Source organism: Macrosteles quadrilineatus, unplaced genomic scaffold (assembly GCF_028750875.1).
Source record: "Macrosteles quadrilineatus isolate MER2022 unplaced genomic scaffold, UCM_ALF_1.0 Scaffold_7__1_contigs__length_78375512, whole genome shotgun sequence".
Classification (NCBI taxonomy): Eukaryota; Metazoa; Arthropoda; class Insecta; order Hemiptera; family Cicadellidae; genus Macrosteles; species Macrosteles quadrilineatus.
The window spans coordinates 40,297,640-40,319,518 of NW_026542600.1; the positions used below are offsets into that span (position 1 = coordinate 40,297,640).

General features: G+C 31.8%; 1 protein-coding gene and 1 long non-coding RNA gene across 4 annotated transcripts in view; one reads left to right on the forward strand and one right to left on the reverse strand.

The window, feature by feature from the left end:
- Positions 1–21,879, reverse strand: part of LOC128997843 (uncharacterized) — a 42,908-nt gene that overhangs the window by 20,653 nt on the left and 376 nt on the right. For 2 of the 3 annotated variants that reach the window (XM_054423599.1, XM_054423598.1), the window contains exons 2-3: positions 14,803–15,184; positions 12,593–12,724 (exon numbers count right to left, since the gene is read on the reverse strand). In XM_054423599.1, coding sequence (XP_054279574.1) covers positions 12,593–12,724; positions 14,803–15,110 — 440 coding nt within the window. In that variant the 5' untranslated portion in view covers positions 15,111–15,184. The remainder of the gene's footprint in view (positions 1–12,592; positions 12,725–14,802; positions 15,185–21,879) is intronic. The other variant, XM_054423600.1, reaches the window with a different exon arrangement.
- LOC128997844 (uncharacterized) lies at positions 16,815–21,022 on the forward strand. Its single transcript, XR_008491157.1, has 4 exons — positions 16,815–17,150; positions 17,997–18,162; positions 19,130–19,240; positions 20,890–21,022. It is a non-coding gene; the product is annotated as an uncharacterized LOC128997844 (long non-coding RNA).

A 21,879-nucleotide genomic window follows, 5' to 3' on the forward strand; every position in this document is an offset into this window, starting at 1 on the left:
TGTGTATTTTCCAGGAAAAAAAGTCTAATGAAATCGGAGTCTTGGAAGTCCAAAATTCAAGATGGCGTCCAAGATTTTGGTCAAATGTGTCCGTTAGCACAATAACTCAAGCAAAAATGATCCGAATTCGATGAAATTTGGTACAAACATGTAAACCTACATTTATTTGAACGAGTTCGCGAACCAGCATGATCGGACCATGGGAACAGAGGTTTATGGGGTAAAAATTGGTTTTCCCCATTTTTGACCCTAAAAACGTAAAATTTTGCAATTTATTTCGAAACCATTTTAGGGCTCAGAAAAAAAAACAATTTAGTACATTGAAGCGTTGTCATGGGCCTAATACCTAGTTACGGAGAAAATTAAAAAAAAATTAAATTTAAAATTCCTATGTTATTCTTACGGAGAATAAGAAAACTTGTTGTAGTAAGCCTGTATATGAAAATATTTTTATCAAATTTGGAAAATGCATTTGTTTTATACTAAACTATTTAACATTTTACTAAAAACACTTTTTTACCCTCCCTGTCGCAGCAAACCGAAGTACTAGTTAAAGTATTGCTATTTAAATAGGGAATAAATGTGATATTTTAGTGTAAATTCAATCAGGCAAATTGAAATTCGCTTAGGGTGCAGGTTTGCTGCGGCGGGGGCATTTTAATTTATGACTAATTTTTGCTTGAAAAATCCAATAATAGGTCTGAAAATAAAGATCACAAGCTTGCTAAAATGCAACATACATATTTTATTTACTTAAATAAATATCTATACATTTTTAGCCCGAAAGGATTTTTTAGATAAGAATAGGCTTGTATTAATCGGGAATCTGAGCTATCATAAAGCCACATTTCAACCCAATCCGACCAGTAGTTAATGCGTGATTGAACTGAAAACAAACAAACTGTCACATTTATAACATTAGTAATAGTATAATATAGTCGCACTTTCTTGTGGTTAGTAGTAAAGCATTATACAAATAATAATTCATAATTTTCATCAAGTTGTACACTGTTATGATCACTTTACGAACTGTCACATTGTTCTCCAAGCTGGTAAAGTCCACAAGCTGTAGTACAAGGTAACCCATACTTTGTTGCAGGAGCATTGCAAATTCTTGCAGCCAGTAGAGTAGTTGCAGTGAACAAATCTTAAAAGAATCTCTGGAGCGGCACTTTGGGTCATCGAGTCGTTCTTATTGTTTATTTTTTCCCAGCAGAGCATCTCAACATTATTTTTTTTAATTAATAAAAAAAAACTCTTCAAATGAATAATAGTTCTTTTCTTTTTTTGGCAGTTGATTCACTAGATTTATGAAATAATTTTGGTTTATTTTACTTTTAAATTTGGGAGGAAAATGATTCAAAAATTTTGATCCCATGAATGTTTTCTTTTTTTAGTTTTTTCATAGAAGCTGAGATTGATAAATTTATATAAATTTTATTTCTAGTTTCATATGAATGGACATTTTTTCTAATTTCCCAATTGTGTTTTAAAATTCAGGGACAAATTCATAGATATATTTCTGACTTACTACCGCGAAATGGGGAGTTGCCTTCATAATAATTAATAATAATTTTAACCTTTACATACATTAGGCTCTCAAAATGGAAACTATAACAGGATTCGTAAGATTACAAAACAAATCTTCAATTTTAAACTAGAAAAGATGTGCAATGTTTGGCAGTATGATTTCAGCTCTGATTCGTCGTTCTCCGGGCTCAGGCCAAACCGTGTGCACGTTTCCATTTGTTATGTTGTGTTATTGATTTAATCATTATTAACAATTGTATTTCATTGACACATCAAAACCATCTAATATACGACTCCAACGGAAGGAAAACCAAGATATAAAAAAAGAAACACTGTTAATTTTAAGTAACATAAAATTGATAATTTTAAAAACATATTTCGAGTATTTGTCTTTTTATATACGGTTTTTTATTGTAGTCTAGATTAGGGGCCATTGCCCCTACAGGCCACTAGTTATAGTACATATTTATTGATCAGACAGTCAAAATGTGTAGTTTTGAAAATTGATCTTTTACAGTTATCGTTTGTCTAAGTATAGCATGATTCTTATAGCATTTTTAGAGTTTCAGAACTGTATCTAAACTTTTTGGGCGTTCCTCCATAGATTGCCAGACCATAAGACAAAATATTTTTATTTTAGAATGTCCAGGTTACATTAGTGACACTGGCCTAAAAACATACTGTATAACCCTGAAGAAAGTTTTTGTATTATGATTTGTGTATATTTAAGATTTGTGTCTAGGTTAAGCCCAAAAATTGAGTATGCTTAAGATCTCCTATTTTTTTTACGGGGTAGAAATGGGATTTTCCCATTTTTCACTGTAAAAAGTTGCAATTTATTTCCAAACCATTTTGAAGAGATCATAAAACCAAATAATTTAGTATACAGAAGCGTTGTTGTATGCCTAACGGTTACGGAGAAAATAAAAAAAGTGTACATTTAAAATGACCATGTTATTCTTATGGAGTGTCTTAAAGCTTGCTTGTCTATGGAAATATTTTAGGGAAATTTGGAAATTTTGGCCATATTGAAAAAAAACCCGATTTTCGAGACTCCGATTTTATTAGACTTTTAGTTTGGTATTATTTCACATACTTAATGGAAATGTAAACCATCAAAAAATCTTTTAAAGCAATTTTTTTTAACATTAAGGGGTTTTATTTCATATCTTGACTAGACCAAATTTGATCTAAATAGCTGTAAACATGAACAACAATACAATTGGAATCATATGAAGTAAAAAAAAACATCTGATTAACAACAGTATTGCCAAAATAAACCTGTAAACATTATACATGTAATTATTTTTGTAATTAACTATTTGTGTTTTATTACTTAACTACAATTGAACGAGCGGAAGCGAATCCTGTGGAGTTTAAAAACAGCTGATTAACAACAGTATTACCAAAATATACCTGTTAAAATTATACATATAATTTTTTTTATAAACTACTTGTGAACTATTACAAAATAAAAGAATTGAATGAGCGTAAAAAAAGCATTGAAACAAATTCTATTACTTGACTCAACACAGAATTCGCTTATGACAAATATGTGTGTGTTAGGGACGCGTTGCAGAAAGTCAACAGTCCCGGAAGGTCAAATAATTTATACCTGTGCCGCTAGGTCAAAAACTACAATGTTTGCAGTGTCTGTAGATCAAAAATCCCAGTAAGTCAAATAGTACAGTCCGGGCTAAAAACGTAGTCTATGTTAAAGCAATTGACTTATTGGGAATTTGACCTAATGCAACAGCAGTTTTAATATAACGAAATAAGATAAAATATAAGTTCAGTTTCGCTGAGTCAACAGTGCCGGAAGGTCAAAAGTATAATCTGTTAAAAAGAGCGATAGTCCTCTCGACGCATGACTTCAATAATTTCGTGTTTTGGTGTACTTAAAGTTGTGCTAAAATTTTGAAAATTGGCACAGAGCTTCTTGGTTAGTCCTACTCGATGACAGTTTTGTTGGAACTTTAATTATTTACCAATCTAATTAATAAAAATTGATATGTATGGTGAAATATTTTTAAATCGTGATTTCTAACCTGAAAAAGTTAGCATGCGAGATTTTTTTTTGTTTTTGGGTTAGAGATGTTTTGTCTGTGGCAAAGTTGTAGCTAAAAGTGCGATGCGTAAAATATATTTTTTTTAAATTTTTTACAATAAGTGGTTCAATAGATAACTTGGGTTGAAGAGGACGGCAAATTTAGCATTTCGCAACGCATGGAAAGAACTACATCGTACGATGCGACTGCTGAGTGGACTTTTAATTTACAGTTCTAAGGACAAGAAAAAGATGAATATACAGATTACCAGTACATTCATATTATATATAAAACATCTTTCTGTATTACCAGCTTACATTTTTCACTTATATTAATAAGAATACATCATAAACAGGGTGTTAAAAAAAAAGCGGAGAGATACTTTACCTAGTTAGTAATTCCTTGGGTCAAAATAAACAGAAAATGAAGGATAAGATTTTTTCCAAAATCGTTTCGTTAACCAGATATCCGCCATTTTGTATTTTTTACATACCGTATTTATCTTTACACTTTTTCAACCGATGTCTATGAAACTTGGTATGTATGTTAAGGTAGGAGAGACCCATGTTATAAAAAAAGATTCATCTCGATTCACCCTAAAATTTCTACATTTAACACTTAACTACAATATAATATACTTTACTACACCACAATATTTACGTATCACCATAAATCTTTAATAAAATAAAACGTTAACATTTTTAAAATTCAAAGTAAATCAATATAATCTTTCTTTTTTGAAAAATATAGTAAAAAAATAAGGCGATGTTAAAATAACGACAGGCGAGTTTTGATCTGGGTGTTTACGGTTTGAACCTAGGAGGATTTAACATTAATTAACATTAATGTTTAATCCCCCTAGGTTTGAACTAATTGAGAGGAATACATGAAACCGAAGGGGGGAAGTAGCAAAAAGTGCACTAGTACTTACTAGTGTCCAATTACAATTTGATGGATTTAACCAAAACCTTTTCTATTTCACTTATTTTCAGCTGTTAAATTTCAAACGATACGTTTTAGCTACATCATTAACATTATTATCATCATCATCGTTTGAGTTTGGGTTTGCGGCAATGTATTTTTATGTATAAACCCTTTAATTTGATACCTACCAAACTTGACCTCTGCTGCTATTAATTGACTGTATGGACTATTAATTAACAGCTGTGTCTAAGGATTACGTCGGCCTTAAGTCACTAACAGGACAACAAGATCGCTCCACTCATCACACACTCATCTCCATTCATACTTGGCTTAAAATTCATACATTTGTATGGTCGCCATTTCAAAAACAAGTAAAATAGTATTAAAATTATATAAGAATTTTGTCTTAGTCTTTGTGGTCCATCCCTCTTAAGGGATAAAAAAGTGATAATAACTTTTCAACCATACTGTATAACGCCAACACGAAATTTTTCCGTTGAACTCCTCCGCATTTCTTAGGCGATTTTGACCATTCATGTCTCATTAGAGAGAGCGTGTCACGTAAATTTGCAGACCAACCTTACATTTTTAAATCCCTTGGGCTCAGCCCCAGCGGCTCATGTTATGAACCCATGCTATGCCTATGAAGAACATATTGATTTATTTATATTAGGATCAGCCCAATTAATTGCTGTTATGCAATTCAAGGAAATAATGTAGGCTACATTATTAACATGTTACTGATTTGTTTGAAATACTATATTTACTATTTCAATTTGGGTTTGCTGGATAATTTAATCCATTTTACCAAACAATAAAAATTAATGGACAAAGTACTATATTTCATGAGCAATCATTGAAAGGACCGATTGAAGTCCTCATCAACCAAAAGAATGCCTACTAAAGCAAATAAAATTGAGACGAACATGTAATGCACAAAATCAGATGGTTCTTAAGTATGTGAAAAAATGTTCGCTATTCAAAAACAGACGGAAAACTTGTAAACATATTCGTGACAATGGGTGTAACCATGTTACAAGGCTACATTATCAATGACAAACGTGGACAACCTTATACGAGTGTGAGTAAGTCCGAAAAACTCTAAAAAACAATAAGCAATAAATTGCAAGAACCGTTGCGCCGTTGCTTATATCATTGGGTATACACGTATCCACTGACGTGTATACTCAATGCTTATATCGAACTGTTATATGTACATCGTGAGTTGTTCCATTAGTTGTTCCATTTAGTTGTGTGTCCATTAGTATAATATTTTAGTTGACTCTTTTAAAGTCGGCGGAAATTGTGACTGTTATTACCCTTGAAATAATGTTTGTGTAGTACTTTGCAAACCTACCAATGCTTATAGAATAATACGATTACAATTTTCTGGTTAGAATATGTCGCATAGAGTGGTGACTACTGTATATTTTTGGTTTGCTTGTAAAACAAGATCAACAAAGATTTTCCATCGACTTAAACAATACGATACTCCCAAATTGTTCATTGCAATAACAAAATATCACACAGTTTGATGAATATTTGTGTGTAACCACATACAGTACACCTGTATTCTATCTATTTTACCTTTTATTTTTCCAACACTTTATAGAAAATCACACATTACGTGGTCGGTGAAGAAAGGCTGTATCCCATGTGTTTTATAGGTAAAGAAGACAAGGGCGGTCCTAGACATATATTTTGGGGGGGTCACCGGGGGCCTGGGGGGTATGGAATACCCCCCAAAAAAGAGGGGGGTCCTGGGGTTCCCCCCGGGAAAAATATATAAATAAATAAATATAGGCTATACAGGGTGATCAACTCAAGGAGGCCACCATTAGGATATCGGAAACGGTAAGAATTAGAGAAAACTCAAAATGGAAGACATTCCTTTATTTTTTGTGGCAGTTAGAAATATGATTTTAGTTTTTTGAAATTCAGCCACCATTTTCCAAAATGGCGGCCAATTTTGAAATTTCTTATCGAACCCTATATTTTATCATGTTTTCGGATAGAATAGGCAATTTAAAAACTTTTTTATCCTTGAAATTTTTTCGATAAACCCACTCGTCTAGGAGTTACCGCCTATGGAAAAATGACTTCCGGTGTACATATTACATCATGTAGCTCCTAAACAAGTAAGTTTATAGCAAAAATGCGAGGAGTAAAAAAGTCTTACAATTGCATCCACATTAAAAAAAGACCATAAAATTCATAAAAAATATGAATTATATTATTTAAGAAATGGCAGCAAACTTGAAAAGTGGAAAACTTTTTATTTTATAGTCTTTAAGGAATGTAGATGCAATTCTAAGACTAATTTACTTTTTGCAATTTTGCTCTAAACTTACTCGTTTAGGAGCTACATGATGTAAAATGTACACCGGAAGTCATTTTCCCATAGGCTGTACTCCTAAACGAGTGGGTTAATCGAAAAGGGTCAAGGCTAAAAAAGTTTTGAAATTGCATATTCTATCCGAAAACATGATAAAAAAACTAAAATCATATTTTTAACTGACACAAAAAATAAAGGAATGTTCCCCATTTAATGTTTTCTCTAATTCTTACCGTTTCCGATTTCCCAATGGTGGCCTCCTTGAGTTGATCACCCTGTATATATGAATTTGAACGGATGATGTTTTTGGCCTCTAGGGAGCTCAAAACGAAAAATGAAATCGGTCCCGGGTCCAGGTGTTACCATAAGTACTACGGTAATAGCTTATTCCCTATATGGGAAATTCTCCAAAAACCTAATATTACATTCAACCAGCTGTTAGTTAAAACAAATTATATGGGACTAAAACAAATCGATGATTACAAAGATTCCTTTAAAAAATAATTTGAACATCCTTTTATTTTACTATGCATATTTAATTAATCTGCCATCCTCATACCTAAGAATTGAATGTATCAATGGTCAGCATTACACATAGTATAAATAAGTCAACTCTAATTATATCTTTAAATTTGTTTCCAAATGCTGAATTTGTGTCACAGATGCTGAATGTTTACAGCTGTTATGTTAAGCAAATTATATTGTACTAAAAGCTGGCTTAGAAGGTTAGCGTCGGCTGCTAGACCTTTTAAAAATAAAACTTAATTTCTAAAAAACTGGGACCCTTAATTATAATTATGGCTTTGACATTCCCTAGTTCTCAAAATTATCTTTCTTTCAACACAAAACTAATGAAAATCCATCGTCTGGTTGATTCAGAATCGTGAAAAAATCCCATTTACGTTTTAATAATATATATGATAGTTTGGACAGGTTTCAACCCTTCCGAGGCGTAATACATTTACACAGTTTATATGTAGACTACATTATAACTCATAAAATAGTTCTACAATTAAATGGATCTCCTTTTACAAACGTATATAATAACCAGAAATTTTCAGATCGTCCTTGCGTGTATTTTATGCCACAAATTTTGACGAAAGGCTTTTCATTACATAAACTATACCTATTTACAGTGTTGACCAAACAGTTGGCAAGAAGCATTAATAGATAAGCTATGTACCAAATATGATAATTTTAGCTCTATTCTAATTATGACAAAACACGAAGTAACTAAAAGCGAGTTTTGTTGGTGTAGTAAGCGTTGCAGGAGGTCTACTTTACACTGAATCGAATCGACGTTTTGTTTTATTGCTTTTGATCTTCCGGCACTGTTGACTCAGCGAAACTGAACTTGTATTTTACCTTATTTCGTTATATTAAAACTGCTGTTGCATTAGGTCAAATTCCCAATAAGTCAATTGCTTTAACATAGACTACGTTTTTAGCTCGGGCTGTACTATTTGACTTACTGGAACTTTTGATCTACAGACACTGCAAACATTGTAGTTTTTGACCTAGCGGCACAGGTATAAATTATTTGATCTTCCGGGACTGTTGACTTTCAGCAACATTCCCGTGTGTTAGTATCTGTGGAGACGATACAGGCCACGATGAATTGTTATCCAAGCGTACCAACTAACAATTAAGATATGGTAATTTTCATAATTCCCATAAGATTACATAGTTTTTTTTATAACTATCCCACCACCACTTAAGATAATTTAATGATTAAGAATACTAAATTGCATATATTTTTTAAGGATTTACAACATGGGTATAGCACAGACTAGGGATAAAAAGTTTTGTTCCCTATAGTGACCAAAGTTGAAATAAGTTATTTACTACTAACAACTTAAGACAGATTTTTACCTATTTTCAACCCCATACAACACGTTTGCTGTATATTATTTGTCTTAAATCATGAATAGTTTATAGATAATACATACAGTTTCAAAGGTTTGTACCAAATTCGGTCTAAATTGGAGGTTCAGAAGAAAATTTACAGGGAAAATAGTAAGGTTTATTATTTTTTTAATTTTTGGACGCCATATTGGAAAAACCCAATTTCCAAGACTCCGATTTTATTAGACTTTTAGTATGTTATTTAACATACTTATTGGAAATGAAAACCATCAAAAAACCTTTTAGAGCAATTTTTTTAAGGTTAAGGGTGTTTTTTTCATATCTTGACTAGACTAATATATTTCACCAGAGAACAGTTACATGCCCATATAAGTAGATATCTATTATATATTATGTTTCAGTGATAAATGTAGAATATAATAATATAAAAATATATATTTTTCAGCAATGCGTTTAGGCGTAGTAGCAAGAGGTTTGCAAATTTTTGGATTATTCAAATTAGAAATGTCTAAATCAACCCGCAAAAATCATAAAAATAATGTTTTCATCCATATTATCCAAATGTTAAGGTTGTGTAAAATATGATTCCTTACGTAGAAATATCAATTTTTTTTTTAAATACGCATAAAAATAAAATTATAAAAAAACTACTAAACTATTTTAATTACCGAATTGTATTTAATTGTTGTATGAGAAATAAATTTATTGCATAAACAGTAAATAAATATTATACTGCTGTAACAATTTAGTATTTTCACAAAAATGTTCAATAGAATAATTTAATTTTTACCATATGTTTTTATTTTTATCAATATGTCAGTCCATCTCTCTTTATCAAACCTTGTATAATATATGGCCAAACAGACCAATAGGTAATTGATTCAATACATTATAATATATAACATTTTCAAATAACCTTATTTCATGTAAATATATAATAACCTATAACTTTTTGTAACAAAGTTGCTTCAAATTCAATATATTTTTACTTAAATAACTTGTCAAAATTCAAGTTTAGCTTTATGGCAAATGAAAATTGTTATAGGTAATATATGTGTGAACAGTGGCCTACAATTTTCGGTGATAAAGTCAGCATTGACATATGTGAATGATACAATGCATCAAACCTTCCTCACTTCTAAGAGTGCTGAGCTAGTATGAAGATATAAATTGTAAACTGCATATTTTAATATAAAAATGTATAAAAAAGTGCATATATTTGGAATAAATTAGTGAAATTTGATTAAAGAAGATCCGCCCTTGTTACAAACATTAATAACTACACAACATCAAGAAATTTAACTGTGAAGAAGACATCAATTTTGGTGAGATCACTCCAGTAGACATTTTCTTTCCTTGGATCGAAACCATTACAACATTTTTAACCCTAACTTTTGAACTTTTGTACCAGAATTTAAAAGTCAAGAAACTAATAGAAGCTTATTCAGAACATAAATTAATTCAACCTTTCAGAAAATAATTCGAACATAATTTATATTTCAAAACAAAATTTAATTAGGCTATATATAATCACAAGATTAAATTCAAACACCGCTCGATCACCCCACCATAGATAAAGATCCATGCAATATAACCCCTCAACCTAAATTAGAACTATTGTAATAGGCCTAGCCTAAAGCTTAAATTAGTAAATTCATTTGCCACCCTTTGTAAACTTTTATTGTGAACCCTTAGCTTCTTTCTTTTTACCATCAATTTTGTATTGTAATGAAATAAATTTAAGTTTAGATACTGTAAATGGAGTTTCCATTGTATTCCTAGCTTGTATTTGTAGCCTTGTTACACTGCATAATTTAAGAGTAAAAGCTCTTTCAAAAAATGTATAGTTAAATGTAGTTGAAATCGAAATTTCCTGAGTGATTTACGTCAGAATGTGAAACGTTAAAATTTTTTACGAAAACATAATTTTTATGACCTTTTCAAAACTACATAAAATTGTTATAACCAACCTCAGATTTGGAGATATATAAATTGTAGGGAATTTATTGCAGTTTCAGATGGTGATGGAAACGATCCACCATCAAAATATATTTTGAACTCTCTTCTTTTACAAACTATATTTCTCGCTACATAATAGTCGCTCAATACTATTTTATATCCTATAAATGAATCCTCAGAATATCTATCTTTCTAAAAGTATAATATAAGTCTCAGCTTGAACTGTACTCGCCATTAATAGTTACGGCAGCAGGAACAATGACCGCGACGCGTTTTGCGCCTTTGTTTGTGTTATGTTTATTGGATCTGAGGATTGTATAGCTGTTAAGTTATGTACCGCAATAGTTTCATTATACAGAAGTACTATTTACCTATAGTGTACTACTCTCAAAAGTTGTCAATTAAAAAATTAGTGGTTCTAAACAACAACAAAAACCATTATACTCCTAATTATACTTATCGTAAATTTAAAAAATATAATTTTTAGTAACTTCTTGTCAATTTCCGTGAAAATACTACATAATCTATTTGTAGAATGCATTTTTCTGCACAGTTTGACATGTCTAACGTATTCATATGACTTTTGGTTCTCGAGATATAAGCTATTTCGTGCGCGGCGGCCCCCCGGGCGGCCCCCCAACTTCACCCCCTCCCCCCCATGTTATTAACCACCTAGAAATGCGACAACATCGATTTTCTTTATCTACTAGGTACCCATAGCAACAATCAAAAGTCAAATTTCGTTACACTTTTATGCATGCTCAAACCCCCTTAGCGCCTGGACTATAACCCATTTTAGAATTTGAGCATTACAAACCAGGGCTAAATCATGAATATTTGTAATTTTGTTTACAATATCAAAACATTTGGGTATAAACAACAAACAAAATGCAAAGTTTTCAATTTAATTTCAATATAACTTAAACCATACCACTAAGGGAACAGCTGTATAAGTTACTAGGCATACTTATTTACAGTATATTTATGATCAACAACAAAAGATGAGTATTTAAGAAAAGATATCACGTCAAACTATTACTATAAATTCGGAGGCGGCTTAGCTTTTTTGCAAACAACTTTAAATGGTAAGGAAATCGACTAAAGTGGAAGGTGATATTGTGAAATAGAATAAAATTTCTATATAAATTCTATAAATTCTTTTTTTTCACCATAAATCATAATAAAAACAAACTTTCATAATTATTTGTAAATCTACACGAATTAAGCTTTCCAACGACCCATTAATTAGGCCTAATAAAATCGGTCCAGAAGAACTCTAGATTTAGGTGTACAAATATTTTTAAAACTGCATTATATATATAATAGATTTCCTGCCTAACTTGTTATGTATTTCGGTTAGTATAACATTGATTTTTTGTAACATAGTAAAGTAGGCATACTTATTCAGCACGTTTACTTAAGTATATACAATGTTAAATTATTAATTGCAAACGTACAATAATTCCCTTAATAATCTCATGTTTATCACACAACGACTAAACTTTTCTAAATTACAGTATTTAGCTATGAGAAGAAAACTCATTTCATTTAAGCTCTAGCTCTAGGACGCAGAGTGAAGTGTTTGTGCACTGTATACTGTAGCGTTATAGCCTGTGGCGGGTGTGAGGAGAGGGAATCTCTCCCAGCCGGCTGAGTTGGCCAGTCGACCGACTGAGTTGCACGACATGGCAACCACGCTTAGTCGGTTTCGAGACTAGCGCCGCCTATGATCTAGTCGGTTTTTGGGCGGAAAATTGTTAACACATATTAGCATTGCGTGGGGTATCTGTGTCTATACTCCTGTTATCTATGGTAATAGGCTTAAGTCAATTTATAACTGATAGTTTTGAGTTTATTTGATAATTGTGCTTTAAAACTTTTGTGTTTTATTAAATTATATATTTAGATAAAAGAGACAACATTTGTTTACCTGCGGAGGGGGTCGAGCCGATCAGGATCTTCACTAGGGGAGGGCAATTTAAGGTACAGCAACATTTTTTGAATAATCGACAACTGACTTATTTTCTGAATTAAATCATCCACAACTGCTTTGCTGTCTGGCCTGAAAGTAAATAAACAGTATTTAGCAATCTGACACATACGGATTAGCTTGTCAACAACCCTTATCATGGAGTAGCCTAAGTATGATATTTCATGGGGAAAATCAAAAAGTTGCAATAACATGTTGTTAAGCGTTTAAAGTAGGCTATACTATAACATACCGTACTGAACTTAATCAAAACCAGTCAAGCCGCTTTTATAAATAAATCAGATTTTTCTATTATTTTACGGGTTTTTATGGGAAATTAACAAAAGTGTAATACTTTTGCACCCTAATTTTTACCACAATGTGGGTTGAACCATTCTGTTTAGTGTAAAAAGGAGTAGCCCCTACTAGTACATAGGCCTACTTTTTCCCACTTTCACTTCCTAGGATGCTAGGTTCTTGCGTGAAACTAGTTTACACATTAATTCAGGCTAGTCCTAAAGGGTTGCGGTATTATCACATCAGATAAAATCCATTGGTGATTGGCGGGATTTGAACCCAGGACCTCATTCAGGTCACAGGTAACTGATTAGAATAAAGAAGAAACGGTGTTTTTGGGTTAGAAAGTGGATACTGTACTTAAGTGATGGAGAGGAGCATAAATTGATTGACAGGCAACTAAGATTCAGTCACCTAGAGGATTTTAAAAATATAGATAGACCTAATAGAACATAAAAAATACCCCCGCCGCAGCAAACCTGCAGACTAAGCGAATTTCCATTTGCCTGATTGGATTTGAACTCAAATGTCTCCTTAAAAATATCACATTTATTCCCTATTTAAATACATTAGTTTAAAGAGTATGCCTACTTAGGTTTGCTGCAACAGGGAGGGTACAAAGGTGTTTTTTTGTAAAATGTAATAGTTTAGTATGAAATGAATGCATTTTCTAAATTTAATCAAAATATGTACATAAACAAGCAAACTACAACAGTTTACTTATTCTCCATAAGAATAACATGGAAATTTTAAATTTACAGATTTTTTGAATTTTCTCCGTAACCATTAGGTGCATAATAACGCTTCAATATACTAAATTATTTGTTTTTTTAAGCTCTACAAAATAGTTTAGAAAGAAATTGCTAAATTTTAAGTTTTTTGGGTCAAAAATGGGAAAAACCAATTTTTACCCCATAAAACCCCTGTTCCCATAGTCCAATCGTGCTGGTTTGCGAACTCGTTCGAATAAACATAGGTTTACACGTTTGTACCAAATTTCATCAAAATCGGATGATTTTTGCTCGAGTTATCGCGCTAACGGACACATATATAAATATATATATATATACGAATTTGAACGGATGGTGTTTTTGGTCTCTAGGGACCTCAAAACGAAAAAGTAAATCGGTCCCGGGTCCAGGTCTTACCATGAGTACTACGGTAATAGCTTATTCCCTATATGGGAAATTCACTAAAACAGCCAGGAATGAAAAAAGCTGTTCACGACTGACTATTAAACCTGTTTAATCCGAAGCTTGGCCGTTCGTGGAACTCTCCTCACACCTGGTGACGTCAGAGGAAACTTACTACATGCCGTTCCCACGGAGCGTGTTCCACGAATGTGTGGTTCACGCTGACATCCCATGCCTTGTGGGAAGGGGGCTTAACATATGACCTCGCTCCTAGTGACTTTCAATAGTTTCCCCAATTTAAATTTTGTTAGCAGCTCACTGCTTTGATGACGATGAGGAGCTCCAGTTCCATGTGGACTGAGCGATCACAGTCGGCGGCAGAATTCTACAAGAAAGGAATTTAAAAGCTTGTCCACCGCTATGATAAGTGTGACTCAATTCTCTTTTGGGGACTATGTAGAAAAGTAGCATTTTTGTTGCTCTTTCAAATGTATACAGCTATGTTTTTTTCGTATACAAACTTTTTACTTCATTCCAAAACGTCCCTTACTTTCTAAAGAGCTCTTGTAAAAAATAACTAGTCAAAAGGTCATCCATTTAGGTTTTAGATTATTTGAACATGAAAAAATATCTTTATTTTTTGTTTTTATTTGAAGAGTTTTTTAAAGTCTGAGATTTAATTTTAAAACATTTAAAATTTTAAAGTAATAGCCTACGACATTTTCTAATAAATCTACCTACCTCATAGAATTTATCAAATTTTCTTCCAAGCTATTATTGTGAGCAGGATTAGCATTGTCTTCTAAAATGTCTTTTAAGTTTTTGAAGATATTTCTGTTTTGGGAAGATTCATCTTTTTCTCCTGAAGCAGACTGAAATGAATTTTCCTGACTTTTTTTCCACAAACTACTTTTGACTTGAAAATCATTTTTATATTTTTGCTCTATCAATCCGCCATCAATCTCCTCTAGCTTTATTTCTAAATTGTTAATGGAATCTGATGTTAAAACGGAGCCATTGGTTGGACATGAGTCCATTTTATGTTTCATTAGAATGGCATGGTAAACATTGGCGTATTTGATCTTTGGCAGCAGTTGTAGCAGACATACACATAGTTATCCATCTGAAAAACAAAAAGTAACGAAACAAGTATTATCACAGGTGTAAAAATTGAAAACAAAATTGGCAAGACTGTGGGAAAAACTAGTTTAAGTTAACTGTTCTCTATTTTTTCAAAATTTAAAAAAAAACATTATTATAGTGGGCCTTAATATTGCAAGGCCTAACTTTGCCTAACTTACTTTAGATGAATTTTGAAATAAATGAAAAAAGACAGGTTTAATCCCTTAAATGTTTGTGAGTAAAAAATTAGCTAAAGTACAGGACATAGCCTGCCAGAAAAAATATGATGGTGTGTAGGCTACAAAATTGTTAAAGGCATTCTTTTTTAAAGAAGTAATGAGAACGTTTGCATTACCTACTCAATTGATGAATGACAACAGATTTTAATGAACTAGAACAAAAGCTATCGTATTAAAATAACGTAAGCCTACATCATAATTTCATGTGGACTGAGTGAGATCCTAATTTGTAAGAGGCCCGTTGCTTTGAAAGAAGAACTGTTGAATGAATCAAGCAAGTATTTATTTAAGCCTAAGTTTTGAGGGTGCATCCTCAGAGCCATACTTGCACCGGAATATGAGAAACTGAGATTGTTGCCCATAATGTTAAAGTTGAAATTAAAGCTCCTGAAAAGCTTGTGCTAACTATTGGGACATAGAGGAGTTCTATAAACAAGAGTCATAAGTTATGGTGATACCCACATAGCACAGAATATTTATTTGATATCAAATAAACGTTCAATATATCAAACTATGTCAAATCAAAAATTTGATATTTATTTGATATTCATTTAATGTTCAAAATGTCAAAGTCAAACAATGTCAAACTTTGAATATTTATTGTATCTTCAAAATATCAAAGTCAAATAACATCAAATTTAGAATATTATCTAAATATGCTTAATGTTAAAAATTTTTATTTTCTCTTTGAAAATTTCCAAATATACTAGTTTTAAAAATTTTTAGATTTAACTTTTTTAATTTTTTAGAGTAAAGAATTAGTCTCCAGCCTACAGGGGCCCATTTCATAATAAACTACAAGTTACAAGTTACAACTTGTAACTTGTTATTTCCATTAGATTTGCATTGGGCAATCAGCTGATTTACTAATAATATTAGTTTGTACTTTATTATGAAATGGGCCCCAGTTTGTAACATGGAGGTCGGAGGTCAATTATCTCAAAATAATTAATAATAGGAAGGAACACTGAACACTGTAATTTTTAATTAATTGATGATGGATTTTGACTTTTCGCGGGGGGGGGGGGGGAGTTGTTGGAACATCTGATATTTTTCTGAATCTAGGCTTACTACACATTTCAAGAAGAGTGAATAGGAAACACAGCTTTTTTAAAAGTTTTGTTTATTAATAAAAAAGTCAAACCTTAACGATTGGCCTTATCATTTTATTTTTACTAGTGTAAATTAAACCAAACGTAAATTTAAATTTTTTTAAGTGTAATATAACTCTAAAAATATGTTAAGTATCTAGTTTGAGCTTGACTTGGCCCATTCATATGAAAGGAAGAGGGGAAGACTGAAGACGAAGACAAAACACCAACTTAATTCTAACCTAACTCAGCAAACAAAACAAAACATTACAATACAAAACAAATTACAAAATCCGTCGCGCGACCACTGGTGGCCAGTTTACTCACGGTGTGGATGTATTTATTTATTAACCAACAAATTGCCCATTTTGAGGGAAAGTACACGATTTATGTAAAATGTACCTATGACAACTAACTTGTTGAGTAGGCTAACACAAGTAGTGAAAATAAACAATGGAAGCAACAAGAACAAGAGTTTCAAGATTCAAGAACAAGACATAACCTCAAATCAGTTAACTTAAGTGTGCTGATATTTTGTTTAGTGTGTGTCACTGTTAGTTTAGAGTTGTTATTTTTGTGACTGGGTATTGGCATAACCTACACCGATCATCTTTTCACGTTTTGATCCTTGGAGTATGTAAGTATAAGTCACTATACCTAGTAACATAGACGTATTTTAGGCCTTGGCCTTACCTAGACCTAAGTTAAGCTACTGTACAAATTAAATTGGCCAACTTATCATTCCTAATGCCTTAACTTAAGTATAAATAGATAAATCTGAAACCTCAAAATAGGCTATCTGTTTTAGAGGAAGTATTTTTCTGCATACTAATTAGGCCTAGGCGTAAGCTACTAAGTTAGGCGGCTTGCTTAGTTCTTACTGAACCAGTAGTTTATTTAGCTTCAAAGGGCAACTTCCGGATGAAAGTAGTGTTCAATATATAGGCTAGTAAGTAGGACTAACTTACTGGTTTACAAGGCAAATGGAATACCATACTGTGTTGTAATACCTTGTTAGGCTAATTTTGAAATATTACTAAGTTATGTGGGTTATATTTTACGTCAGTCACTAACTTAAGTTTATGTAAATTCACCATCAAGAATAAGTTAACTTAATTTAGGCTAGCCTAGGCCTAACATATTCTACCTCAACCAGGTTACAATTTACCGGTATTATAAAAGAAATAGCCTAGCCTATTTGAAATCCATTTTCCTTTATAACTGAATTGGGGTACACTTCCGTATCTGTTGTCAAAAACAACTGAATGAACATAGGCTATAACGATCGATATTTTCATTTGGTTGTTTTTGACAACAGATACGAAAGTCTACCCCTGTATTGTCTCTTAGTCTTTTGTATTTTAGTTGTTGTCTGCTTCCTTTACCAACCAATGATTAGGCCTAACTAATCTTGATACATATTTAGGCCAGAGAAAGGTATGCATGAATTTAACTAAAAGTAGTTTTCTCTCCATTGTTTCAGTTGATAACTCTGCAGCTTTGGTGGAAGTTATTATTTGGTAGCAGTGAATAATTTGCCTACGGTACCAATTCTCCCGAGTGACAAAGTGGCTGTCTAGCAGCCTGTAGGCTGGGAAGGAGGAATAAATTTTTCTTTTGCAATCTGCATCTGAAGCCAGCTATCTTGCGTAAGTTTTTTTTTTTATTTACAATCAGACATTAATAATAGGTAGACATACATATATTTCAATTAGGTTTTCTCAAAGTTAAAATAAGTTAAAATAAAGTTTCAATCTTAGGTGTTGTTATTTCAATTTTTCTGTTTGTTTCGCCATGACTGTGTATGTCTTTTTTGCCATAACGGGTACAGTTCCGCAGAGAACCTGCGATATATTATCGGATGAATAACATTATATATCAATAATTATCCGATTCAATACATCTTTCCCTATGTTTTTTCACTATGTAAACATCAAATTGAGTTATGATTTGCAGATTTGGTGAATTGGTTTTGCAATATTAATATCAAATCAGATATATATATACCGTCCGATAATATATCGCAGGTTCTCTTAGGAACTGTATAGATAAGTTAGGCTCTACCACCAAAACACAACCTAATTCATGATATGTACTTGATAATATACATGATAATAATACATACATAATACATGATAGGTATTGGGTAATAACGTAGCCTAAGGTTCATCACACAGTTAAGAGAGTTTCTCTTTTTTGTGACCCACTTATATAGGAAGTCTTTGATTTACACTAGGCTATATAAATATTCCGGCAGTGCTAACTTGTGTAAAAGAAAACTGTATTAGTTGAATTTTTTTAAACGCACACATAGGCCTATACACACACCAAACTACATCCGACCGTTGCACTCATTTCAGTCAGTGCTCACCCCAATATTTGTCCGTTCAAGTGACTGAGGATTACTTTTACCACTACCTAAGTCAAAATTTTCAATTTTCAGATTTAGATTTAGCTTTAACAAGGCTACTCAAAAGAAGCAAATGCCATCAAAATATAAAATAGATTTCACTAACAATTTAATATGTGTACCTAGTTGTAGGCTATCCTGGGTGTTGATCAGGAAAATTAAAATATATACAAATTCTAGTGCTAATACTAATCTCTTTTATACAGAGGCAGAACCGGTACGCAAGAACACTAGGATCGTGGTGTAATGGAAATATATGTTGTTGCTACTATAATCAAGAATTGGCTTCGCCCAGCAAAGTTTAGGATTGATGCAAGGTAAATTTATTGTGTTATTTATAATTTAGGTTAAAGAAAAGATTGCTTGTCTAATTACCTAATATAGAACTTAAATTTTATTATAATTAACAGATTAGGCTGACATCTAACTACTGTGATGTTTTCTTTTCAAATTGTGAATTTTCAGTGACAGGCTATGCAAATGAGCAAAACTTAATCTGCGGTTTTATCCATCTCTTTTTTCTTTATTGTCAAGAACCCAATGCCTTATCGACAAATTTAATTATAAAGTACAGGTATAGTAAAAAAATAGGTCTTAAAAATGCCTAACGAAGGGGTCTCCAACCTACAGCCTGTGGGCTACATCCGGCCCTCGTGCAGTTTTATTCCAGCCAGCAGAAAGCCAGCATACGTTTTTGAAAATTATTATTTTTTATAGCAAACACCAATTATATTCTCCCACGATTGCGTAAACACGTGTGGTCAGGTGGTCTCAGCTATATCGTGATCATCTCCCGTGATCTCGCCAAGACTCACGAGCATATTATACTGCAGTCTCGACGGTGCCGTGATTGTCTTTTGCAATCCCAGCAACACCCTTCATTGTTGACCGTGATTTCCTTGAGGTGTAAAAAGAGAACTTTGTCAATGAATGCAGGCTCAGCCATGGGATATTTATTTACCTCGCGGCTCATACCATAATTAAGAGCAATTAACTGTCTCTTCCCCATTCAACAAAATTTGTGTACAATACCCTGTCTCCAAGTTGGCAGGTTAACATATTTAAATAGGAACATAGTAAATGTCTCTCACTTGCTAATTTTTTCTCAATAGGCCTAGGGGAATATTAGTAGTAGTCAAGTAGCGGCAGATTAATTTAAATATATATATTTTTAATTGATCCTAATTGGCAGAACTACAAATTGAAATCTTAAACTAGCTGACATTTTAAGTGTCAAATTTTATAGCCTATTCTCACTAAAAAATCATTCAACTTTTTGTCAAAGATTTAGCTTAGAATGTGATTACTTCTTAATTGCACATCTTTCGTTAGAATTAGAGGCATTTATAATTTTATTTTATGAACAGAACTATATTTTAGATTATTAAAAAAGGAAACTATGTAGTTTATTTGTTTATGGATAGATTTTGATAAAATTTGGCAAACTTATTTACTTTATCCTATACTATTGACGTATGCTCAAAAAAACTTTTTACCTTCTCCATGGCTGCAAACCTAACCTTGTTAAATCTAATCTTCATTCAATTTTTATCTTGTATATTTTGTTTATATTATCAGCAAGTTAGGTTAGCTTATGACAGTTTAATTTTATAATAAAATGCTCTCATTTTGTCCGTAGTAAACCTTAATTCAATTTTTTCACAATCAGCAAGTTTGGTTAATTTGGTTAGGTTACGACATTTTAATTTTATAATAGAATGCTCTCATTTCGTCCGTATCACAAAAAGCCTTTACCTTGTGACAAACGACAACTACAATCGCATCGATAGTAGATGATGTTGTGATTCGATAGAGTAGCGAACAATTGACGTTAGTCGCTAAATCGGTGGCGTTTTTAGACAAAAAAGTACTCACCGAGGAAAAAGGGTTGGAGACCCCTTGTCTAACATATTATATTTTATCTATAGCTGTCTTAGAAAATAACTCTGTTGAACCTCTTTTACAGGAACAATAGAAAACTCAAGAAGGCCATTTGGGAGATGAAGAAGAACAGAATTATTTTTTTTGTAAATTATACATATCTTTTTTATATTTGTGTTTAAATAATTTTTAATTAAACTTATTTTATCATACAAACAAAGTTTTTTCTTTAAAATGTTTTCCTTGAATGCAATTTTGTTTTAAACAAATATGTTTTGTGATACTTTTGTTAATGTTTTGTCAAATAAGAAATATATATATATATTTACATTTTTGGGTCACCCAAGAACTTTAACAAACTACCTATAACTTCAGAATAATAAGTCAAATCAAGGTAAGAACAGTAAAGAAGTCTGAACTGATATTATTTTAATCGCCATGAAATTTGAAATGTGAAAAAATGCAACCTAATTATTCTAAACATATTTTACCAATAAATGAATGAGACATTTATTTGATATTCAATTTAATATTTATTTAATGTCAAATTAAGTGAGGTTGAACCTAAATTGACCATTTATTTTATATCAAATGAATGTTCGCGAATATTAATTTAATATTCGAATGTCAAAAATGTTATATCAATATTTATCACCATCATATTTAAAATGTGAATGTAAATTCAATCATATTCTCTTTATTATATTTTACCAATAAATTTATGAATGTCAAATTTGATATTTATTTTATATTCAATTTGAATATTTATTTGATGTAAAATTGAGTGACGTTTGAACCTAAATTGAACGTTTATTTGATATCAAACGAATGTTCGTGAATATCAATTTGATATTCAAATGTCAAAAATTTGATAGCTATTTGATATCAAATAAATATTCGGTGCTATGTGGGTATATTTCTTTAACTTCCAATAAATGTAGGCTATACATCAAACGAAAAATTAAAATCTCCAGCTAATAGATACCAATTAGGTACGTAATTTGAATGGAAGCCCATTAATTAAACTTGATAAATAAATAATTAAAAAACAATAAATTAATATTTGGCCTTCCAT